The 17954-nt window shown below is 45.2% G+C and overlaps 1 protein-coding gene across 2 annotated transcripts in view; it reads left to right on the forward strand.

Moving 5' to 3' along the window:
• RAI14 (retinoic acid induced 14) overlaps positions 1-17954 on the forward strand; it is a 157738-nt gene that overhangs the window by 87782 nt on the left and 52002 nt on the right. For both annotated transcript variants that reach the window (XM_084833030.1, XM_084833032.1), the window contains exon 3: positions 9196-9326. In XM_084833030.1, coding sequence (XP_084689156.1) covers positions 9196-9326 — 131 coding nt within the window. The remainder of the gene's footprint in view (positions 1-9195; positions 9327-17954) is intronic.

Below are 17954 nucleotides of genomic sequence, written 5' to 3' on the forward strand. Positions count from 1 at the left end.
ACTCTTCATGACCCCATGGACCATAGCACGCCAGGCCTTCCTGTCCTCTGCTCTCTCCCGGAGCGTGCTCAAGTTCATATTCACTGCATTGGTGATGCTATCTAGCCATCTCATCCTCTGCTGCCCCCTTCTCCTTTTGCCTTCAATCTTTCCCAGCATCAGGGTCTTTTCCAGGGAGTTTTCTCTTCGCATTAGGTGGCCAAAATATTTGAGCTTCAGCTTCAGTATCTGTCCTTCCAATGAGCACTCAGGGTTGATTTCCTTTAGGATGGACTGATTTGACCTCCTTGCAGTCCAGGGGACTCGTAAGAGTCTTCTCCAGCACCATAGTTCGAAAGCATCAATTCTTCAGCGCTCAGCCTTCCTTATAGTCCAGCTCTCACAGCCATACGTTACTACTGGGAAAACCAGAGCTTTGATTGGACGGACCTTTGTCAGCAAGGTGATGTCTCTGCTTCTTACTATGCTGTCTATGTGTGCCATAGCTTTCCTCCCAAGGAGCAAGCGTCTTTTAATTTCATGGCTACAGTCACCTTCTGCGGTGATCTTGGAGCCCAAGAAAATAAAATCTGTCACTGCTTCTATTTCTTCCCCTTCCATATGCCAGGAAGTGATGGGGACAGATGCCATGATCTTAGTTTTTGTAATGTTGAGTTTCAAACCAGCTTTTGCACTCTCCACTTCACCCTCAACAAGAGGCTCTTTAGATCCTCTTCGCTTTCTGCCATTAGGGTGGTATCGTCTGCATATCTGAGGTTGTTGATAATTCTCCCGGCAATCTTAATTCCGACCTCTGATTCATCCAACCCGGCATTTCTCATGATGTATTCTGCATATAAATTAAATGAGCAGGGCGACAATATACAGCCTTGTCGTACTCCTTTCCCAATTTGGAACCAATCGGTTGTTCCATGTCCGGTTCTTACTGTTGCTTCTTGACCCTCGTACAGGTTTCTCAGGAGACAAGTAAGATGATCTGGTACTCTCATCCCTTTAAGAATTTGCCAGAGTTTGTTGTGAACCACACAATCAAAGGCTTTAGCGTAGTCAGTGAAGCAGAAATAGACGGTTTTCTGGAATTCTCTTGCTTTCTCCATGATCCAGCAAATGTTGTCGATTTGGTCTCTAGTTCCTCTGCCTCTTTGAAACCCAGCTTGTACTTCCGGTAGTTCTCGGTTCACATACTGCTGAAGCCTAGCTTGTAGGATTTTGAGCATCACCTTGCTGGCATGTGAAATGAGTGCAATTGTGCGGTAGTTTGAACACTCTTTGGCATTGCCCTTCTTTGGAATTGGAATGTAAACTGACCTTTTCCAGTCTTGTGGCCACTGTTGAGCTGTGCTGGCATATTGAGTGCAGCACTTTAACAGGATCATCTTTTAGGATTTTAAATAGCTCAGCTGGAATACTGTCATCTCCGCTAGCTTTGTTGTTACTAATGCTTCCTAAGGCCCACTTGACTTCACTCTTGAGGATGTCCGGCTCAAGTTCCGTGACCGCACTATCATGGCTATCAGGGACATTCAGATCTTTCCTGTATAGCTCTTCTGTGTATTCTTTCCATCTCTTCTTAATCTCATCTGCTTCTGTTAGGTCCCTGCCTTCTTTGTCCTTTATCATGCCCGTCTTTGCACAAAACGTTCCCTTGATATCTCCGATTTTCTTGAAAAGATCGCTAGTCTTTCCCATTCTATTGTTTTCCTCGATTTCTTTGCATTGTTCATTTCAGAAGGCCTTCTTGTCTCTCCTTGCTATTCTCTGGAACTCTGCATTCAGTTGGATATATCTTCCCCTTTCTTCCTTGCTTTTCGCTTCCCTTCTTTCCTCAGCTATTTGTAAAGCCTCATCAGACAGCCACTTTGCTTTCTTGCATTTCTTTTTCTTTGGGATGGATTGAGTTGCTGCCTCCTGAACAATGTTACGGACCTCCGTCCATAGTTCCTCAGCCACTCTGTCTATCAGGTCTGATCCCTGAAATCTATTCCTCACCTCCACTGTATATTCATAAGGGATATGATTTAGGTCATACCTGAATGGTTTAGTGGTTTTCCCTACGTTCTTCAATTTAAGCCGGAATTTTGCAACAAGAAGCTCATGATCTGAGCCACAGTCAGCTCCAGGTCTTGTTTTTACTGACTGTATAGAGCTTCTCCATCTTTGGCTGCAAAGGACATAATCAATCTGATTTCCATACTGACCATCTGGTGATGTCCATGTGTAGAGTCGCCTCTTGTGCTGTTGGAAAAGAGTGTTTGCTATGATCAGCGTGTTCTCTTGGCAAAACTCTATTAGCCTTTGTCCTGCTTCATTTTGTATACCAAGGCCATGCTTGCCTGTTATCCCGGTGATTTCTTGACTTCCTACTTTAGCATTCCAATCCCCTGTGATGAAGAGGACATCTTTTTTTTGGTGTTAGTTCTAGAAGGTGTTGTAGGTCTTCATAGAACCGATCAACCTCAGCTTCTTCGGCCTCAGTGGTTGGGGCATAGACTTGAATTACTGTGACGTTGAATGGTTTGCCTTGGATTTGTACTGAGATCATTCTGTCGTTTTTGAGATTGTACCCCAGTACTGCTTTCCCCACCCTTTTGTTGACTATGAGTGCTACTCCATTTCTTCTAAGGGATTCTTGCCCGCAGTAGTAGATATGATGGTCACCTGAATTAAATTCGCCCATGCTTGTCCATTTTAGTTCGCTGATTCCCAAGATGTCGATGTTCAGTCTTGCCATCTCATGTTTGACCACCTCCAGCTTACCTTGATTCATTGATCTTACATTCCAGGTTCCGCCACAACAAGGCAGCGATCCATGAAGGGGTTATATATGTAAATATGTGCAAATAAAAAAATCTTGGCTTTTCCCTATTAGAACAGATTGTTTTTTCCTAGTCTCCCCACGCTCCATTTTGTTGACAACAGTCAATTATTTATAGAAAGTCTTGACCTTTTCCAGGCAGTAAAGTTGATGTCTGTAGCACCTTTTAAATATGCAGTTTAAGCCTTTAAAATTGTTTGAACTAACAAACAAATAAAAATCCCAGCAACAGCTTGAGTAGAACTTGGAGTACATGCTGCTTTTTAAACAGTGTTTGTTTTGGGACAGTCCCGATTCCATAATTCATTTTTTGAGGAGATTTTCCCCTGTAAACACATTCCTTGTAATCTATGCTGTTTAGGAAAGAACAGAGTATGACATTTAAGTTAAATCATACAGCAGGTGTAGATTGACTCAAGTCCTGTAGGGTCTACTTTTACTTATTTTTATTCATTGTATTTTTGTTACAATATTGTGAGGATCGTGTAAGTAACGCTCTTACTTCTTTTTTTAAAAAAATATTTATTTTCTAAACACCTCATAAAACTAGTTGTCTAGGTGTTGTACAACAATTAAAAATAGAATAATAAAACAATAGAAATCGTGATAAATAATTGAAAACCAGCACAGCAGAAAACCCCAACACAAAACACAAAGCTAAAGCAACCCTTCAGGAGCTAAAACCTAAACCCAGGGGCTAAAGTAAGAGATACAAAATGTTTTAACTGTATAATGACTAGGAGGACAAAAAAAAAAGGCTTGGCTTGGTGCTGAAAAGAAAACAGTGCAGGCACAAGGTGAGGTTCTCTTTGGTGGGGGAGAGCTGGTTGTGGTGGTAGCACCACTGAAAAAGCCGTCTCTCTTGTCACCGCCCTCCGAGCCTCAGAACAAAGGGGCACTTGGGCTTCCGTGGATGACCTTAAGGAACAGATAGGTACACATAGGAAGAGGAATGTCATTTGAATCAACTAATGGGAGGTAACATTTCAATGGGACTTTTAAAAGTGCTTACCTTTGGCTGCATCATGCCCTTAATTTGCAAGACTGAATTCCACTTGCCAAATTGTCTGATATTGGGGTGGGGGTGTTTCTTGCAGAGTTCAGGCTGACAGATACTGCTTATAAGGTTCTTTGGTAGTGATAAATTAGCATTGCCACTAGCTTAATTAAATATTAGTGCAGTTTTGCCATCTGCAAATCTAAAATGCCGTGTAAGTGCTAATTGGTGTGACGGTGTTATCTGCACTGTTTCCTTTCATCCAGGTCAGTGCGGGTTGATTTGAATCAAGAGTATTCAAATCACTGGGTGGCCTTATTTTCAAAGCACTGGTTTTTAACCATGCTACCATCATTTGTCTTCTAGAGAAGGGTGCTTTTTTTGGTCTGTTGAAGCCACCATCAAGGCATTTCAGATTACAGGTCAGCAGAACTTGTCTCAAGAAGATATTTTTTGCCAGTCCCTGTAATGTTCCCTCTACTTTCAACAAGTTCTGGAATTTGCAGATTCTGTAGTTTGTAATGGACTGTGTAGAATTCAGTTTTGATTATATAAGAATATGCTTTTGGTAGACTATGTAAACTTATTTAAAATCCTGATAGGAACATAGGAAGCTGCATCGGTATGTCAGTCCATCTGGACCAGTATCATCAACACTGGCTGGCAGCTGCTCTCCAGAGTTTCAGGCAGGGTTTTTTTCAACCCTACTTGGAGATGCCAGGGTTCAAACCTGGGACCTTCTGCACGCAAAGCAGGTACTCTACCACTGATCCACAGTCCCTTCCCTTTCTCCAAGAAGCTTCAGAAGGAGGCATGCATGGTTCCCTTCCCCCTTCCCCTCATTTATCCTTACAACTACTTTATAAGATAGGTCACACACACTCAATCTAACCCAGCTTCTCCCAACCTGGTGCCTTCCAGGTATGTTGTAATACAATTTTCATCATCCCCAACCAGAATGGCCATTGGAAGGCTGATCTAACCTAAGGCCATGCAGTCAGCATTGTGGCTGAGCAGGGGTTTTAACTTAGGGTCTCCCTGCTCAAAGTCCAAAATAGTAGCTATGGCAATACCTTTTAAAAAAAGAATACATTGAGATGGTTTGGTGGTCCCATAGTAACTTCCTTCTTCCTCTTTAACTACTTCTTTGTGAGAGAGACTACAGAATTTGTCTTCTCCCTGCCTCAAGTATGCCTTTTAAGGAGGGGTTGAAAATTTAACAGGCATATTGTGCTGTACTGCATACACTTTAAGCCACCTTTTCAGTGAGGTATGTAAGCGCATAACAGCCGTAATTCAGTGATAGAGCAAATGGTTGCATGCAGAATGTCCCAGATTCAGTCACTGATATCTCCAGGAAAGGCTGGGAAAGACATTTTCTGCAGTCCTGGAGAGCATCTTCGATAGTACCAAGCTGAATAGACCAGTGGTCTGGCGCAGTATAACACAGCTTCGTATGTATCAACCACAAAAAAGCACCCAGAAATATACAATTTTAATAGTGAGGTTACTTCCACAAAGGATGTTCGAATTTGCATAATTCATTTTAAAGAACACATTAAAAAGGAATAAAATGCTGGTGTTAAAGAATTTCTGGATTGTGTTTCGTTGCTGTTTGGGGGCAGCGTCACGGCATTCTTTCTGCTCCAGAAGTCCATTAATACTGAAGGGAGCAAAGTCTATTGATAAATGGCTGTCAAATTAGAACTTAGTTGATGTGTAAAGTGGCAAGACTTCCTTTTCTGTAACTGAGCCCTATATGTTGGTCTCTGCTTGAAATAATGTGTAGTCTCCAATTTTAAAATACATACCTTTCTTCCTTGTTGGGGCTTCACCTCTAAAAGTAAGATCATTAGGGCAGGGATGCCAGTCTTTTGACCTCTCAACTCATCATCTATTAATTGGCAATATATTTGGCCGTAGTCAAATATTCCATGGAGCTAAGTAGGCCCTCACATAGGCAATTGCCAATCTTTTGTAATTAATGAAAGCCTTTCTTCATTGCAGTTCTAATAAACGAATATTGTATTTGAAGTGCGTGAACACCTAAGTGCTACATTACCTGAGCATTACTTACTTGCAAGCAACCAATCAACTTTTTTTTTTACCAGTTAGGAGGCCAACCTGCTTGAGGACCAGCCTCATGTCTGCAAAGGTGTTAAGTTGGGTTATCTTTATTGTTCGTGCCAGATGTGGCATTACCATGCAATGTAAGTGGTTCTTAGTCCCATGCTACAGGGGAACAGAGCCATAATTGTAACGCTGTATTCTAAATTTTAATTACAAACCCTTCTACATAAGTGCATGCTTAAATATGCTACTACCATAGGAAAAGACAAACAGTTGACTCGTAATGTTAGCTGTAGAGTGCCAGAATGAGAGCATATAAATGTAAGCACCTGCATGTTTGATTTGAGTTCTCTTTGATGGCCAGTTGCTTTGTGCCAGGCACTGGACGAAGTCAAAACCAGAGGGAGAGGGACTTCCTGTCTTCTGACTGCCTCTGAAGATGGGCACTAAGTAATATGGGGTGGTCAGTTGTAAATCTGAATTTGCTGGTAGATCTCTGGGTGATTTGCAGTAGATCCGCAAGGACTTCTGACTCTGAAGTGTTTAGCAATAGAATTAACAATCTCCCTTCTCCAATTATGCTGCTGAAATGAAGAAATCTTGGGCTAAGCAAGACTAGATTTTTGTGTGAAAGGACTGTGAACTCTGCTCATTTCTGGCACTCAAAACAAATTCCTGGCTTAGAATTCTTGAATTATAAGTGTGTGTCTTTTGCATCAGGCTCTTATTGGTGAATCTTGAGGTTAAAAAACCACCAAAGCAGATCCCACAAGCCTAAAATCTGTCCGCACCTGATGCAGCAGGCATAGAGCCACTTAAGTGGTGGGGAAACAGCCATTCTCGGCATCTGCAAAGCTCATCAAGAAGTAAGAATCTGTCCCTTCTTTTCCCTTAAACCCTCTGCACAAGACAGTGACAAGGGTGGCGAGTGGAAATGTGGACTGCTGGCGCTAAAGGAAGAGACAGGATGCCAGAAGACCTTTCCATTCCCTGTTTGGCACCTATTTTTAACATATATTGGGTGGGGGGGATGGAACAAAGGCTGAAGGGCCAGTAACATCCGTTCTGCCCACTGTCTTAATCCCATGAGAACTACGTGCCAGCAAAGGGCTCTCTTATTGCCCCTTCCTCTGTGTGAATGCTGACAGAGGGCTGTCTGCTTGCAAGGGACTAGCAATTGGAGCAAAAAGTCAATTCAAATTTCAGCAGCTGCGTCATGGTAGTGTGTTCCAAGTTTTATTTTTCATTTTAAGTTTTTGGCTTGGATTCCTAAGCCGAGACACGAGCTTGGCTTACAGCTGTGATGCAAGTGTGCAGTTCATTAGTACTGAAGGTAACTCCCTTCTGGGCTAAAACTAGCCCAGGCTGTCAGACAGCATTGTCTCACTTGGTTTCATGATGGTTGGAAATATTATTGTAAATATTTATGAATTTATGCAAGTGAGAGATTTGCTTTACCTTCTGTTTACAGCAAACCATACTGGAATGAAGGTGTCAAAGCACCTACTTATTTTTGAAGTTTTGAGCTTCAGTGGGGCTTTCTGATTGTTTTTGGTGGAGTGAAGATACTTTCAGGTTAACATATCCCCACCTTTAATTTTTCCGTACAGACCAGTTTGTTATAGGCCAGAGACCCAGAGTGCATGTGCACTCTCTTTCCTAACTATACTTTGCAGCCCGTTGCCTATGGACTCTGCTGTGAAAGGCAAAACAACAACCAGATAGGATTTGGTCCATGGCTTGGATTCTTGAGTTGTGGCGTCACACTAGTCTACCCCAACACCCAAGAGATTGCACTAATGCAAATAGTAGAGGGGATTGTTGCATTAGTGTGTTATAGACCTGTGCCACCTTAACGGCCTGCAAATATACTCTGGCAGAAGCTTTTATGGGCCAGATCCCATTTTCAGATGCCTGAAGTGGCCTCCTACATTAGGTAGGTCCCAGGCTCTTATGCCCCTCTGGAAGACTTCTCTTCAGAGGATGAAATGGTGCCGAACACTGTGGAGTAGCTGCCTGTGTTAGGGATCTTGAGGCAGATGAGGAGGATCCCAGGGTCTTGGGAGAGACGGCCATCAGCTCTTCCACTCAAGACATAGTTCCCCCCTCTCAGACTCGGGGGCAGACGCCGAGCAGCCACCGAGCTCCAGGGAGTGCAGGCACCTAAAGGTTCAGGCTCAGCTGGCTGCCAGATGCAAAAGTGCCACCTGTGGAATAAGGGCTCCTCATGAGTAAACGTATAGTTGTGAGCAGACCATTCCTCAGGTGGCACTGATGACCTACAGCTGTGCCCTGGGTGGGGCTCCAAAGGCTCAGGCTTAAAAGGCTTTGGTTCTAGGCACAGAGTGCTGGAGCAACTTCAGTGCACCAACTCCCTGCCTTGAGTTTCCCCCAAACCTAACCCTTCTCTGGAACGCTTTGTGTTTGAACTGCCTGTTGACCTTATCTTTGGTACTTGAATAATTCCCTGCATCTCTGTCCCCACACCATCACAGACAGGACACAGGGCATGTGCTACAGCGGCTTTGCTGAAGCTAAGCAGATCTGCGTTTGGTCAGTGCTTGGCCGGGAAAACATCTGGGAATGCTATAGATTACATTTCATGATGAAAGCGAAGTGGGATATCAATAGACTAAGAAAATAAATAGGAATACCCAAGAGAAGCCTTCCTTAACCTTGTGCCCTCCAGAGGTGTTGGATTGCAACTCTCATCACCTCCAGCCAGCATGCTGGCTGGGGAGGATGGATGTTGTAGTACAACACATCTGGAGGGCGCCATATTAGAGGAAGGCTGCCTAAGAGGGGTATGGAGAAGGAAATTTTAAAAATTAGTTTTTATTTTATTTAAAATATTTCTTGGCTACCTTTCAGGGCAGGAGCCCTCCCAAGGTGGCATACAACAATAAAACTCACATAATAAAAAATGATCTGGTCATAAAGACAGTAAAAACAGCAGCAGAGGCAGGCATTCTGAAGAACAGCAAGCAGCTGTCAAACGGGGCTGCAATGCAATGCAAGAGAAACCAGAGAACAAATGAATGCAAGATCCAATTGGAGTGGGTGTAAACCCATTCTCTACTAGAATAAACAACATAGGAAGAAAAAAAAAACCTGAAGTGGGACAGTTACTCTCTGTCAGGCAGTGGCTGTGTTCTACACAAGGCCTCACATAAGTTGGATGTACCCAGAATGATCCATTGTTTGAGGGGTGGGAAGAGAGGTGTTTCTCAGCAAGCAGTGAGCGCATGCACTAGGAGAACAAAGGCACTGACTCTGCCACATTTTCTAGAGTTCTGTTTTTCTTCTCCTGCAGGCCAATGAATGGAATAAGAACGACGACCGCCTGCTGCAAGCTGTGGAGAATGGAGATGTGGAGAAAGTGGCATCCCTGTTGGGTAAAAAGGGAGCCAGCGCCACCAAACATGACAGTGAGGGCAAGACGGCGTAAGTAGCTAATCTAAAATGGCGAAAATCCCATTTGCAGTAAACTTTTAATATTATGAGTTAGCGCTTCATGCCCTTAGGTGAGTCCAAGCCCAGTTGGAAAGCTGCAGCTCTATGCTGCACCTGATTAATTTCCAAGCACATCTTTTTTTTTATCATGTTACTTTAAATTGTTGCTGGGATATGCCTCCTATCTTGTACCAGGCATAAATACTTTAAATTGAGGCTTTAAAGTGCATTTTCTGCAGAATGTTTCATCGTGACGATTTGGAAGTAGTCATCTCCCCTTTGCATCAGGGGTGGGAAACTTCCAGGGGTTGGGGGCCACATTCCCCCCTCTCCCCAGAACCTTCACAGTCTGCATCCTTTCTCTTCTGAAATTGCTGCACCAAAATTGCAACACCCCCCCCCCTGCAATTCTGGATTTCCTGTGCAACTTGTTTCTTGCGAAATGGGGTGGGGGCGTTGCCACTGCTGCAGCAGCAAATTCAGCAGCAGAGAGCCACAAAAATGGCTGCATGTAGCCCACCCTGACTTTATTTACACATTTTACACAGAGAATGCTGGTATAAAAGCAGCAAGCTCCCCAGCCATCCAAAAGTGTAATTCAGCTCCTGCCCTGGTGCATATCTGAGAAATCACGTGCAACACCCATCATTGGATCATTTGTCTGCACTGATGTAATTGGAAGCTATCAACTCTGTTATATGACAATGTATCAGCACAATTTGTCCAGAATAAGTAGCTGTGTTTGGTGGACGTGTAATACGTGTGTTGAAACTATTATGAGAAAGAACCTTCTTTTTAAAGGGTTTTTGTAGAAAGGAAAGGTGTGGCATCTGTCAGGGATGCAGAACTTTGGGATAGGAGGTTGAGGACTTTCCACCAACCCGGACAAAATAAGAGGTTCTTGATCTCCTAATCTTTTTAGGAACATGCTCTTCCTCCTTCCTTCCACACAATTTTTTCCCTTCCCTTCCATGATTTGCTTTACCATGGTATAAATTTCGGTCTCCATTGGAGCTAACCACGGTTAACTTTAAACTAGAATCTCTTATAACCAGGGTTAGAAAACCTGCTTCAAGCCCTGATTAGGAGGGTGATCCCTGTTGGTATTAATCATGGTTAGTGATGTTGTCGATGGTTAAAGCAAGTTAGGGAAATTTATGCAGGGAGACTGAGCGAGTCTGCTTCATGTCCCAGTGTAGTAACGTGCAGTGAGGAAATCAGTACAGATGTAACACTCTTGGTCTTCTGTGGGCCAAACTACACATAACATCTGTAGGCTAGTGTCCTTAAATGTAGGTCTGCTCTAGTAACTTGTAAAGTGACAGGGTGTAATTGAAACTACAAAATGAGTACTCAAGTAGTGTTGGGGGTCTGTTGAACCCTTCTGCAGCTTTCCCCCACAGTGCATCCTCCCAAGATTACTTTCCCTCACTAGTGCTCCAATAACACAAGTCTTCCCAGCAGGGGAGAGGGCTGTTGTGCAGTGGGGGGCAGGGGGAAGAATGGTGGGTTATGACAGGAGGGGGAATGGAGGACAGGAGAAGGTTTGGTGTTCTTTGGCAACCCCTCTTTTGTGCATAACTTGCACCCCTATTCCTTCCTACCCACCTTTTTTATGATTCGGGCAGATCCACCATTAGACACAGTTCTCCCACCATGCATAGCATGACCCTATCATTCTATCTGTGTTAAATAATGCAGTAAAGGATAATTCTGCCTTTTAAGAAACATACTGTGTGAATTTAGATCTTAAACTTCATAAATATTGGTGTATTTCTTTTTCCAGCTTGAGATCTGATGCCTCGTGCAGTGTTTGTGTTGTGCTTTTTAAAGAAAAAGAAAAAGCAACACAAGATTTTTGACATTTAATCTTATAGCTGTAGAAAGAATCGATTTACTGGACAGTTGAAAAATGGCTTACTGCTTCGCATCCCCTGGGGAAACAAAAGGCTTTTAAATTGCGGGCAGATGGGGAGAGAGAGGAAGCAGACATATCTAGGGTGAAAGGCTGCTGGGCAGTTTATGGCTAACTATGAAACTAAAAAGCACAGCCTTGCGGCTTTGTTTATGGAACTATACTCTTGGCTTCTTGCTTGGTCTGGTTCTGTTTTGTTGCATTGCTTCAGTTTTTGTTTGGATAAGGAAGCCTGAACTGAAGCCTCTTTGTAGCATTAGAATTGCTCTGATAGGATGTTCTCCACATCTTAATATGGCATTAAAGGAACTGCATGCCTTTTTACAGGCTTCCCCCTCAAAAGGGGGGGGGGAATTGGAGTGAGTTTCTAAGGCAGCCTTCTCCAACTTGGTGAACTCCAGGTGGATTGGACTACAACCTCTATCATTCCCATCCAACATGCCAAACAGTGGGTGAAGACTGTTCTTAGACAACTAAGAGTGCCATGGCAATCACTTGTGACCGAGTAAGATTGTCTTCCAGAAATAGAGTTTTAGCAGTGGGTCTGCAGGTGGCTGTGAAGGCCAATTCTGGATCTACACAGTCTCCCACAGTGAGGACATAGGTTTCCAGGTGGAAGGCGGTCATGATGAGGGTTTGCTTGATGTGCGCTGAGCTCGTTTCTCCCTTTTGCTCTGTACTCGTGCTTCTTCAAAGTCCATAGCGCCTTTAATATAGGCTGACCTCCAGCTGGAATGCTCATGGGTTAGAGCTTTCCAGTTCTCAATGCTTATGTTACATTTTTTTAGATTAGTTTTAAGAACTTCTTTAAATCTCTTTTGTTGTCCACCAATATTCCATTTTCCATTCATAAATTGGGAATAGAGTAGCTGCTTTTGGAAGATGATAATCAGGCATTCGATCCAGTGAAGTTGATGTTGGAGAATCATTGTTTCAACGCCGGTGGTCTTTGCTTCTTCCAGTATGCTGATATTAGTCCGTCTGTATTCCCAAGTAATTTGCAGAATTTTTCGGAGGCAGCGTTGGTGAAATCTTTTGAGAAGTTGGGAGTGGCATTTATAGATGGTCCATGTTTCATAGGCGTACAGTAAGGTTGGTAGTACAATGGCTTTGTAAACAAGCATTTTGGTCTCCCTGTGAATGTCTTGATCCTCAAACACTCTACACTTCATTCGGGAGAATGCTACACTCACAGAGCTCAGGCGATGCTGAATTTCAGTGTCAATGTTGGCTTTTGTGGAGAGATGGCTGCCAAGATAGGAAAAGTGATCAACATTTTCCAGCATCACACCATTAAGCTGGATTGATGGCACTACAGAGGGATTGGTTTGTGCTTGCTGGTAAAGCACTTTGGGTTTTTTGATGTTAAGCGAGAGGCTGAGCTTTTCATATGCTTCTGCGAAGATGTTTAGGATAGTTTGGAGATCTTCCTCTGAGTGTGCGCATATTATGTTATCATCAGCATATTGAAGTTCTATGACAGAGCTTGTAATTACCTTACTTTTTGCTTTCAGCCTACTGAAATTAAAAAGTTTTCCATCTGTTTGATATATGATTTCTACACCAGTGGGAAGTTTCCCTTCAACAAGGTGTAGAATCATAGTGATGAAGATAGCAAGTAAGGTTGGAGCAATGACGCATCCCTGTTTAACACCTGATCCCACTTTGAATGGATCACTTTGAGAGCCATTGTTATCCAAGATGGTTGCCGTCATGGAGGAACCGCAAGATGTTCACAAATTTATTAGGGCATCTGGTTTTCAGAAGGATGGTCCAGAGAGCAGTACGGTTTACCATGTCAAAGGCCTTAGTCAGATCAATAAACGCCACGTACAGGGGTTAGTTTTGCTCCCTGCATTTTTCTTGGAGCTGTCGTGCAGTGAAGATCATATCCACTGTCCCCCTGGAAGGGTGGAAGCCATTTTGGGATTCAGGGAGGATGTCTTCTGAGATAGGTAGAAGGCGGTTCGAGAGAATCCTTGCCAGGATTTTGCCTGCCGTGGCTAGAAGGGAGATGCCTCGGTAGTTTCCACAATCTGTTCTATCACCCTTTTTAAAGAGAGTGATAATTGTGGCATCCCTGAAGTCTGCTGGGATCTCCTCCCTCATCCACATTTTTTTGATGAGCTTGTGAAGCTGTTGTGTAGCTTCAGGCCCTCCTTCTTTAAAGACTTCAACAGGGATCCCATCGGGTCCACTAGCTTTATTATTTTTCATTTGGTTAATGGCTTTACTGACTTCCTCCAAACTAGGGGATACTGCAAGCTCACCTCTGGTTTGTTTTTGTGGGATTTGCAAGAAAACCTCATCAGCCACAATAGAGTTACAGTTAAGGAGGTTGTGGTAATGCTCTTTCCAATGGAAAGAGCATTATTGCAGTGCAATAGATTCTTTGTCCTTTAGAAGTTTGGCACCATCTATTGAGCGTAAGGGGTTTGTACCATGGTTTATTGGTCCATAGATGGCCTTTGTGGCATTAAAAAAGCCCCGTGCACCATGGGCATCTGCAAAATGCTGGATTTCTTGAGCTTTCTTTATCCACCAGATGTTCTTAAGTTCTCTAGTTCTTCTTTGGACCTCAGCCTTTGCACTAGTATAGATTTTTTTCTTAGCGGCACAGTTGATGTCTTTTTGCCATATTTGGAAGGCTTTCCTTTTCTTATCAATGATATATTCAATCTCCCTATCATTCTCATCAAGCCAATCCTGATGTTTCTGAGTTTGGTATCCAATAGTTTGTTCACAGGCTGCGATAATGGAAGTCTTCAGTTTGTTCCAGTGTTCTTCAACATTTGCAGGGGTTTCCATAGGTAGATGTTCCTTGAGAGCTGTTTGAAAGCGGGCTCGCTTAATAGGATCTTGAAGGGCTTGGGTGTTCATTTTACACCTTGGTTTTCTTCCTTGGAGCCTATTTTGAGGGACAGTCTTAATGGCCATCGTGGAACAAATTAATCGGTGGTCTGTCCAGCAGCCAGCAGCACTCGTCATAGCTCTGGTGAGGAAAACATCGCAGTGATCTCTGGCACAGACAATTACATAATCTAGAAGATGCCAGTGCTTCGACTGAGGGTGCTTCCATGATGTTTTAAATTTATTTTTCTGGCAAAAAAGTGTGTTGGTAATGACAAGATTATGCTCTGCACATTTAGTCAGAAGTAAAATTCCATTCTGGTTGCTATTGCCGACTCCTTCTTTCCCAATGGTCCCCAGCCACAAATCAAATTAACACCCAACTCTTCCATTGAAATCGCCCAGGAGGATAATTTTGTCCTCCTTAGGTATTTCTGTTAGGATGGTGTCCAGCTGGGAGTAAAATTTTTCTTTGATGTCTTCATCAGCATCTAATGTTGGTGCATAGGCACTTGGAATAGTTGCCTGCTGGTTTTTGGCGAGTTTTAGTTGGAGGGTTGAGAATCGTTCGTTAATGCCAGTAAGAACTTCTGACAAGAGCTTCATAAGATCATTTTTAATAGCAAAGCCTACTCCGTGTATTTGTCGTTCTTGTTCAGGTAGTCCTTTCCAGAAGAAAGTGTAACCTCCTTTTTCTTCCTTCATTTGTCCCTCTCCTGCTCTTCGAGTTTCTTGGAGTGCTGCTACGTCAATGTTAAAACGTCTCAGCTCCCTTGCAATGATGGCAGTCCTGTGTTCGGGGTGTTCACTACCTGTATTGCCCAGCAGTGTCCATATATTCCATGTTCCAAAGTTCATTTGTCTTTTGCGACCGCTAAATGGTGACCCCACTGGACGCGGTAATCCAGTCAGGGAGAAGATGAGGCAGACTATGTTTAGGGCACCTTTTCTAGCCCCCTCGCCATATGGGGTGAGCAGAGTGGATCCTGAATAGGACTGCTCAGTCGTGGATACAGCAGCCGAACTACTCAACTGCCTCGGTCCTTGAGTCAGGACGACTGAGTCTGTATCCACTGCCCATGTGCCGGTCCATGATTAGGGGCTTCCGGATTTCACAGTCCTGCCCCTGTTGCCATTCGCTGATCGCCATGGGACTTTTGGTTGGTTTGGGTTTAGATTGGAAGACACCTGTGTGTGAATTTGTTTTATGTGTGGAGATCAGTGCACAATGATCAACACATAGTCTTCACAGAAAAAGGCTCTAATCCAATGGCATGGCTATTGTGACAGTTGGTGGTCCTTTATCTGCTGCAGCCTTCATCCGCCTTCTCAGCCATTGTAACATACACCTTGTTATCTTCCGCCTGTTCTGCCGTTAAGGACTTCCTTGGATCATTCTTTGTCTGGTTCCTCCCCCTTGACCCTACCGCCATGGGTGACTCTGCTGGGAGTACATGACTCCCGACGGCTTCGCACACAGGGTTCATTGGTACACACAAGTCCACTCACCACAGCAAGGTGATGATCCAGCAAGTGAGACTAAGAGTGTAAACCTATGTTAAGAGAGAGAAAAGCATGGCTGGCTGGGGAATGCTGGGAGTTGTAGGACATTTCTGTCTCTAAACATGCATAGGATTGCACACTATAGTATTGCAAGTATTGCAAGGCAGGTGGGATCCGGCGCTGTTGCTGCTGCTGCCGCCTTGCTGGAGCTATACCTCCACCTGGGGGACTTCTACCCTGCCTCCTTGCAGACCCAGGTCCAGCAAAGCACCACCCCACTCCCAGCTGCAACACCTGTGGGAGCTGGAGCATAAAACGCAGGCCTCTGCTGACCTGGGACTCATGCCATCGTTGCTGCAAGGAGAGGAAGCCCTTCAGTATTGCAAGGCAGGTGGGATCCAGTGCTCTTGCTGCTGCTGCCTTGCTGGAACTATACCTCCACCTGGGGGACTTCTACTCAGCCTCCTTGCAGACCCAGGTCCAGCCAAGCACCACCCCACTCCCAGCTGCAACACCTGTGGGAGCTGGAGCATAAAACGCAGGCCTCTGCTGACCTGGGACTCATGCCATCGTTGCTGCAAGGAGAGGAAGCCCTTCAGTATTGCAAGGCAGGTGGGATCCAGTGCTCTTGCTGCTGCTGCCTTGCTGGAACTATACCTCCACCTGGGGGACTTCTACTCAGCCTCCTTGCAGACCCAGATCCAGCCAAGCACCACCCCACTCCCAGCTGCAACACCTGTGGGAGCTGGGGCATAAAACCTAGGCCCAGTGGGGGCGGGACTGCCGCTGGCGGGTGTTGCTGCCGAAGGGGGCGGCACCAAAGGGGGTTGCCCCTTTGGGGGAGCCACTTCGGGGGAGCACGAGGGCGAAGGCCTGTCCCCCTGCTTGAAAGGAGGGAAGGGGACTGTTTGCCTCAGTGTGGCCTGCTGGACTGCCTGCATTAAATATGTGTTTTCCAATGAAGGGGAGAGGTGTTGGGAGCCAGGGAACGGCCATTACAGTTCTACAGGGCAGAGGGAGATACGGAGCGGGGAGAGAGTCGCACTCTAAAGGCAGAGTGCATAACAATAGGGTGTTGACTGTCCCTAAACTGTCCCCCAATTCAAATAACCTGGATGGCCCTGGCAACAGACCCACTCAGTTGAAACTGCTGCTGCTGAATGCCAGGTCAGTGGATAGTAAAACTGCTATCCAGGACTTGATCCTGGATGAGCGCACTGACCTGGCTTGTATTACAGAGACCTGGCTGGACGAAGCTGGGGGGGTTAATCTCTCTCAGCTCTGCCTTCCAGGGTTCTCTGTTCAGCAGCAGGCAAGACCTGGGGGGCGGGGAGGTGGAGTGGCAGTGGTCTATCGTGATTCGATCCCCCTTACCAGGTGCCCTATCCTGCAGTCTGCTGGGTTTGAGTGTGTGTATTTGAAGGTGGGTGCCCAGGACAGAATAGGGATTCTGTTGGTGTACCGTCCACCCCGCTGCTCAACAGTGTCCCTTCCTGAGCTATCCGGGGTAGTCTCGGGGTTGGTGTTGGAGAGCCCTTGGCTTGTTGTGCTGGGGGATTTCAACATCCATGCTGAGGTTGCCCTGTCGGGAGCGGCTCAGGACTTCATGTCCGCCATGACAACCATGGGTCTGTCCCAGAAGGTATCTGGCCCCACCCATGCTGCTAGGCACACTCTGGACCTCATTTTCTGTGCTGGATGAGGTGATAGTGATCTGAGTGTGGAGGAGCTCTCTATAGTTCCGTTGTCATGGTCAGATCACTACCTGGTGGGGTTTAGACTTGCTGGCACTCAGAACCTCTGCAGGGGTGGAGGGCTGATTAAGATGGTCTGCCCCAGGAGGCTGATGGATCCGAATGGTTTCCTGACGGCTCTTGGGGATTTTCCTGTTGCCTCGGCAGGCGATTCTGTCGAAGCCCTGGCTGATCTCTGGAATGGAGAAATGACCAGGGCCATGGACACAATCGCTCCTGAGCGTCCTCTCTCACGAAGTGGAGCTGCCCCAGCACCTTGGTTTTCTAGGGAGCTGGCAGTGATGAAATGAGTGAGAAGACGACTGGAGCGACGTTGGCAGAAAACTCGGAGTGAATCCGATCGAACACGGGCTAGAGCCTATTTGAAGGCCTACTCTGTGGCAATACGGGCAGCAAAGAAAATATTTTTTTCTGCCACTACTGCATCTGCAAAGAGCCATCCAGCGGAGCTGTTTCGAGTGGTTAGGGGTCTTTTACACGCTAGCCCGCAAGAGGATAATTTAAACCCCTCGACAGCCCGCTGTGAACAATTTGCTCAGCACTTTGCAGACAAAACCACTCGGATCCGCTCTGACTTGGACGCTATAGTTGCTACAG

The sequence above is a fragment of the Heloderma suspectum genome, chromosome 2 (genome assembly GCF_057233095.1).
Source record: "Heloderma suspectum isolate Gila_16-S chromosome 2, 16-S_ref, whole genome shotgun sequence".
NCBI lineage: Eukaryota > Metazoa > Chordata > Lepidosauria > Squamata > Helodermatidae > Heloderma > Heloderma suspectum.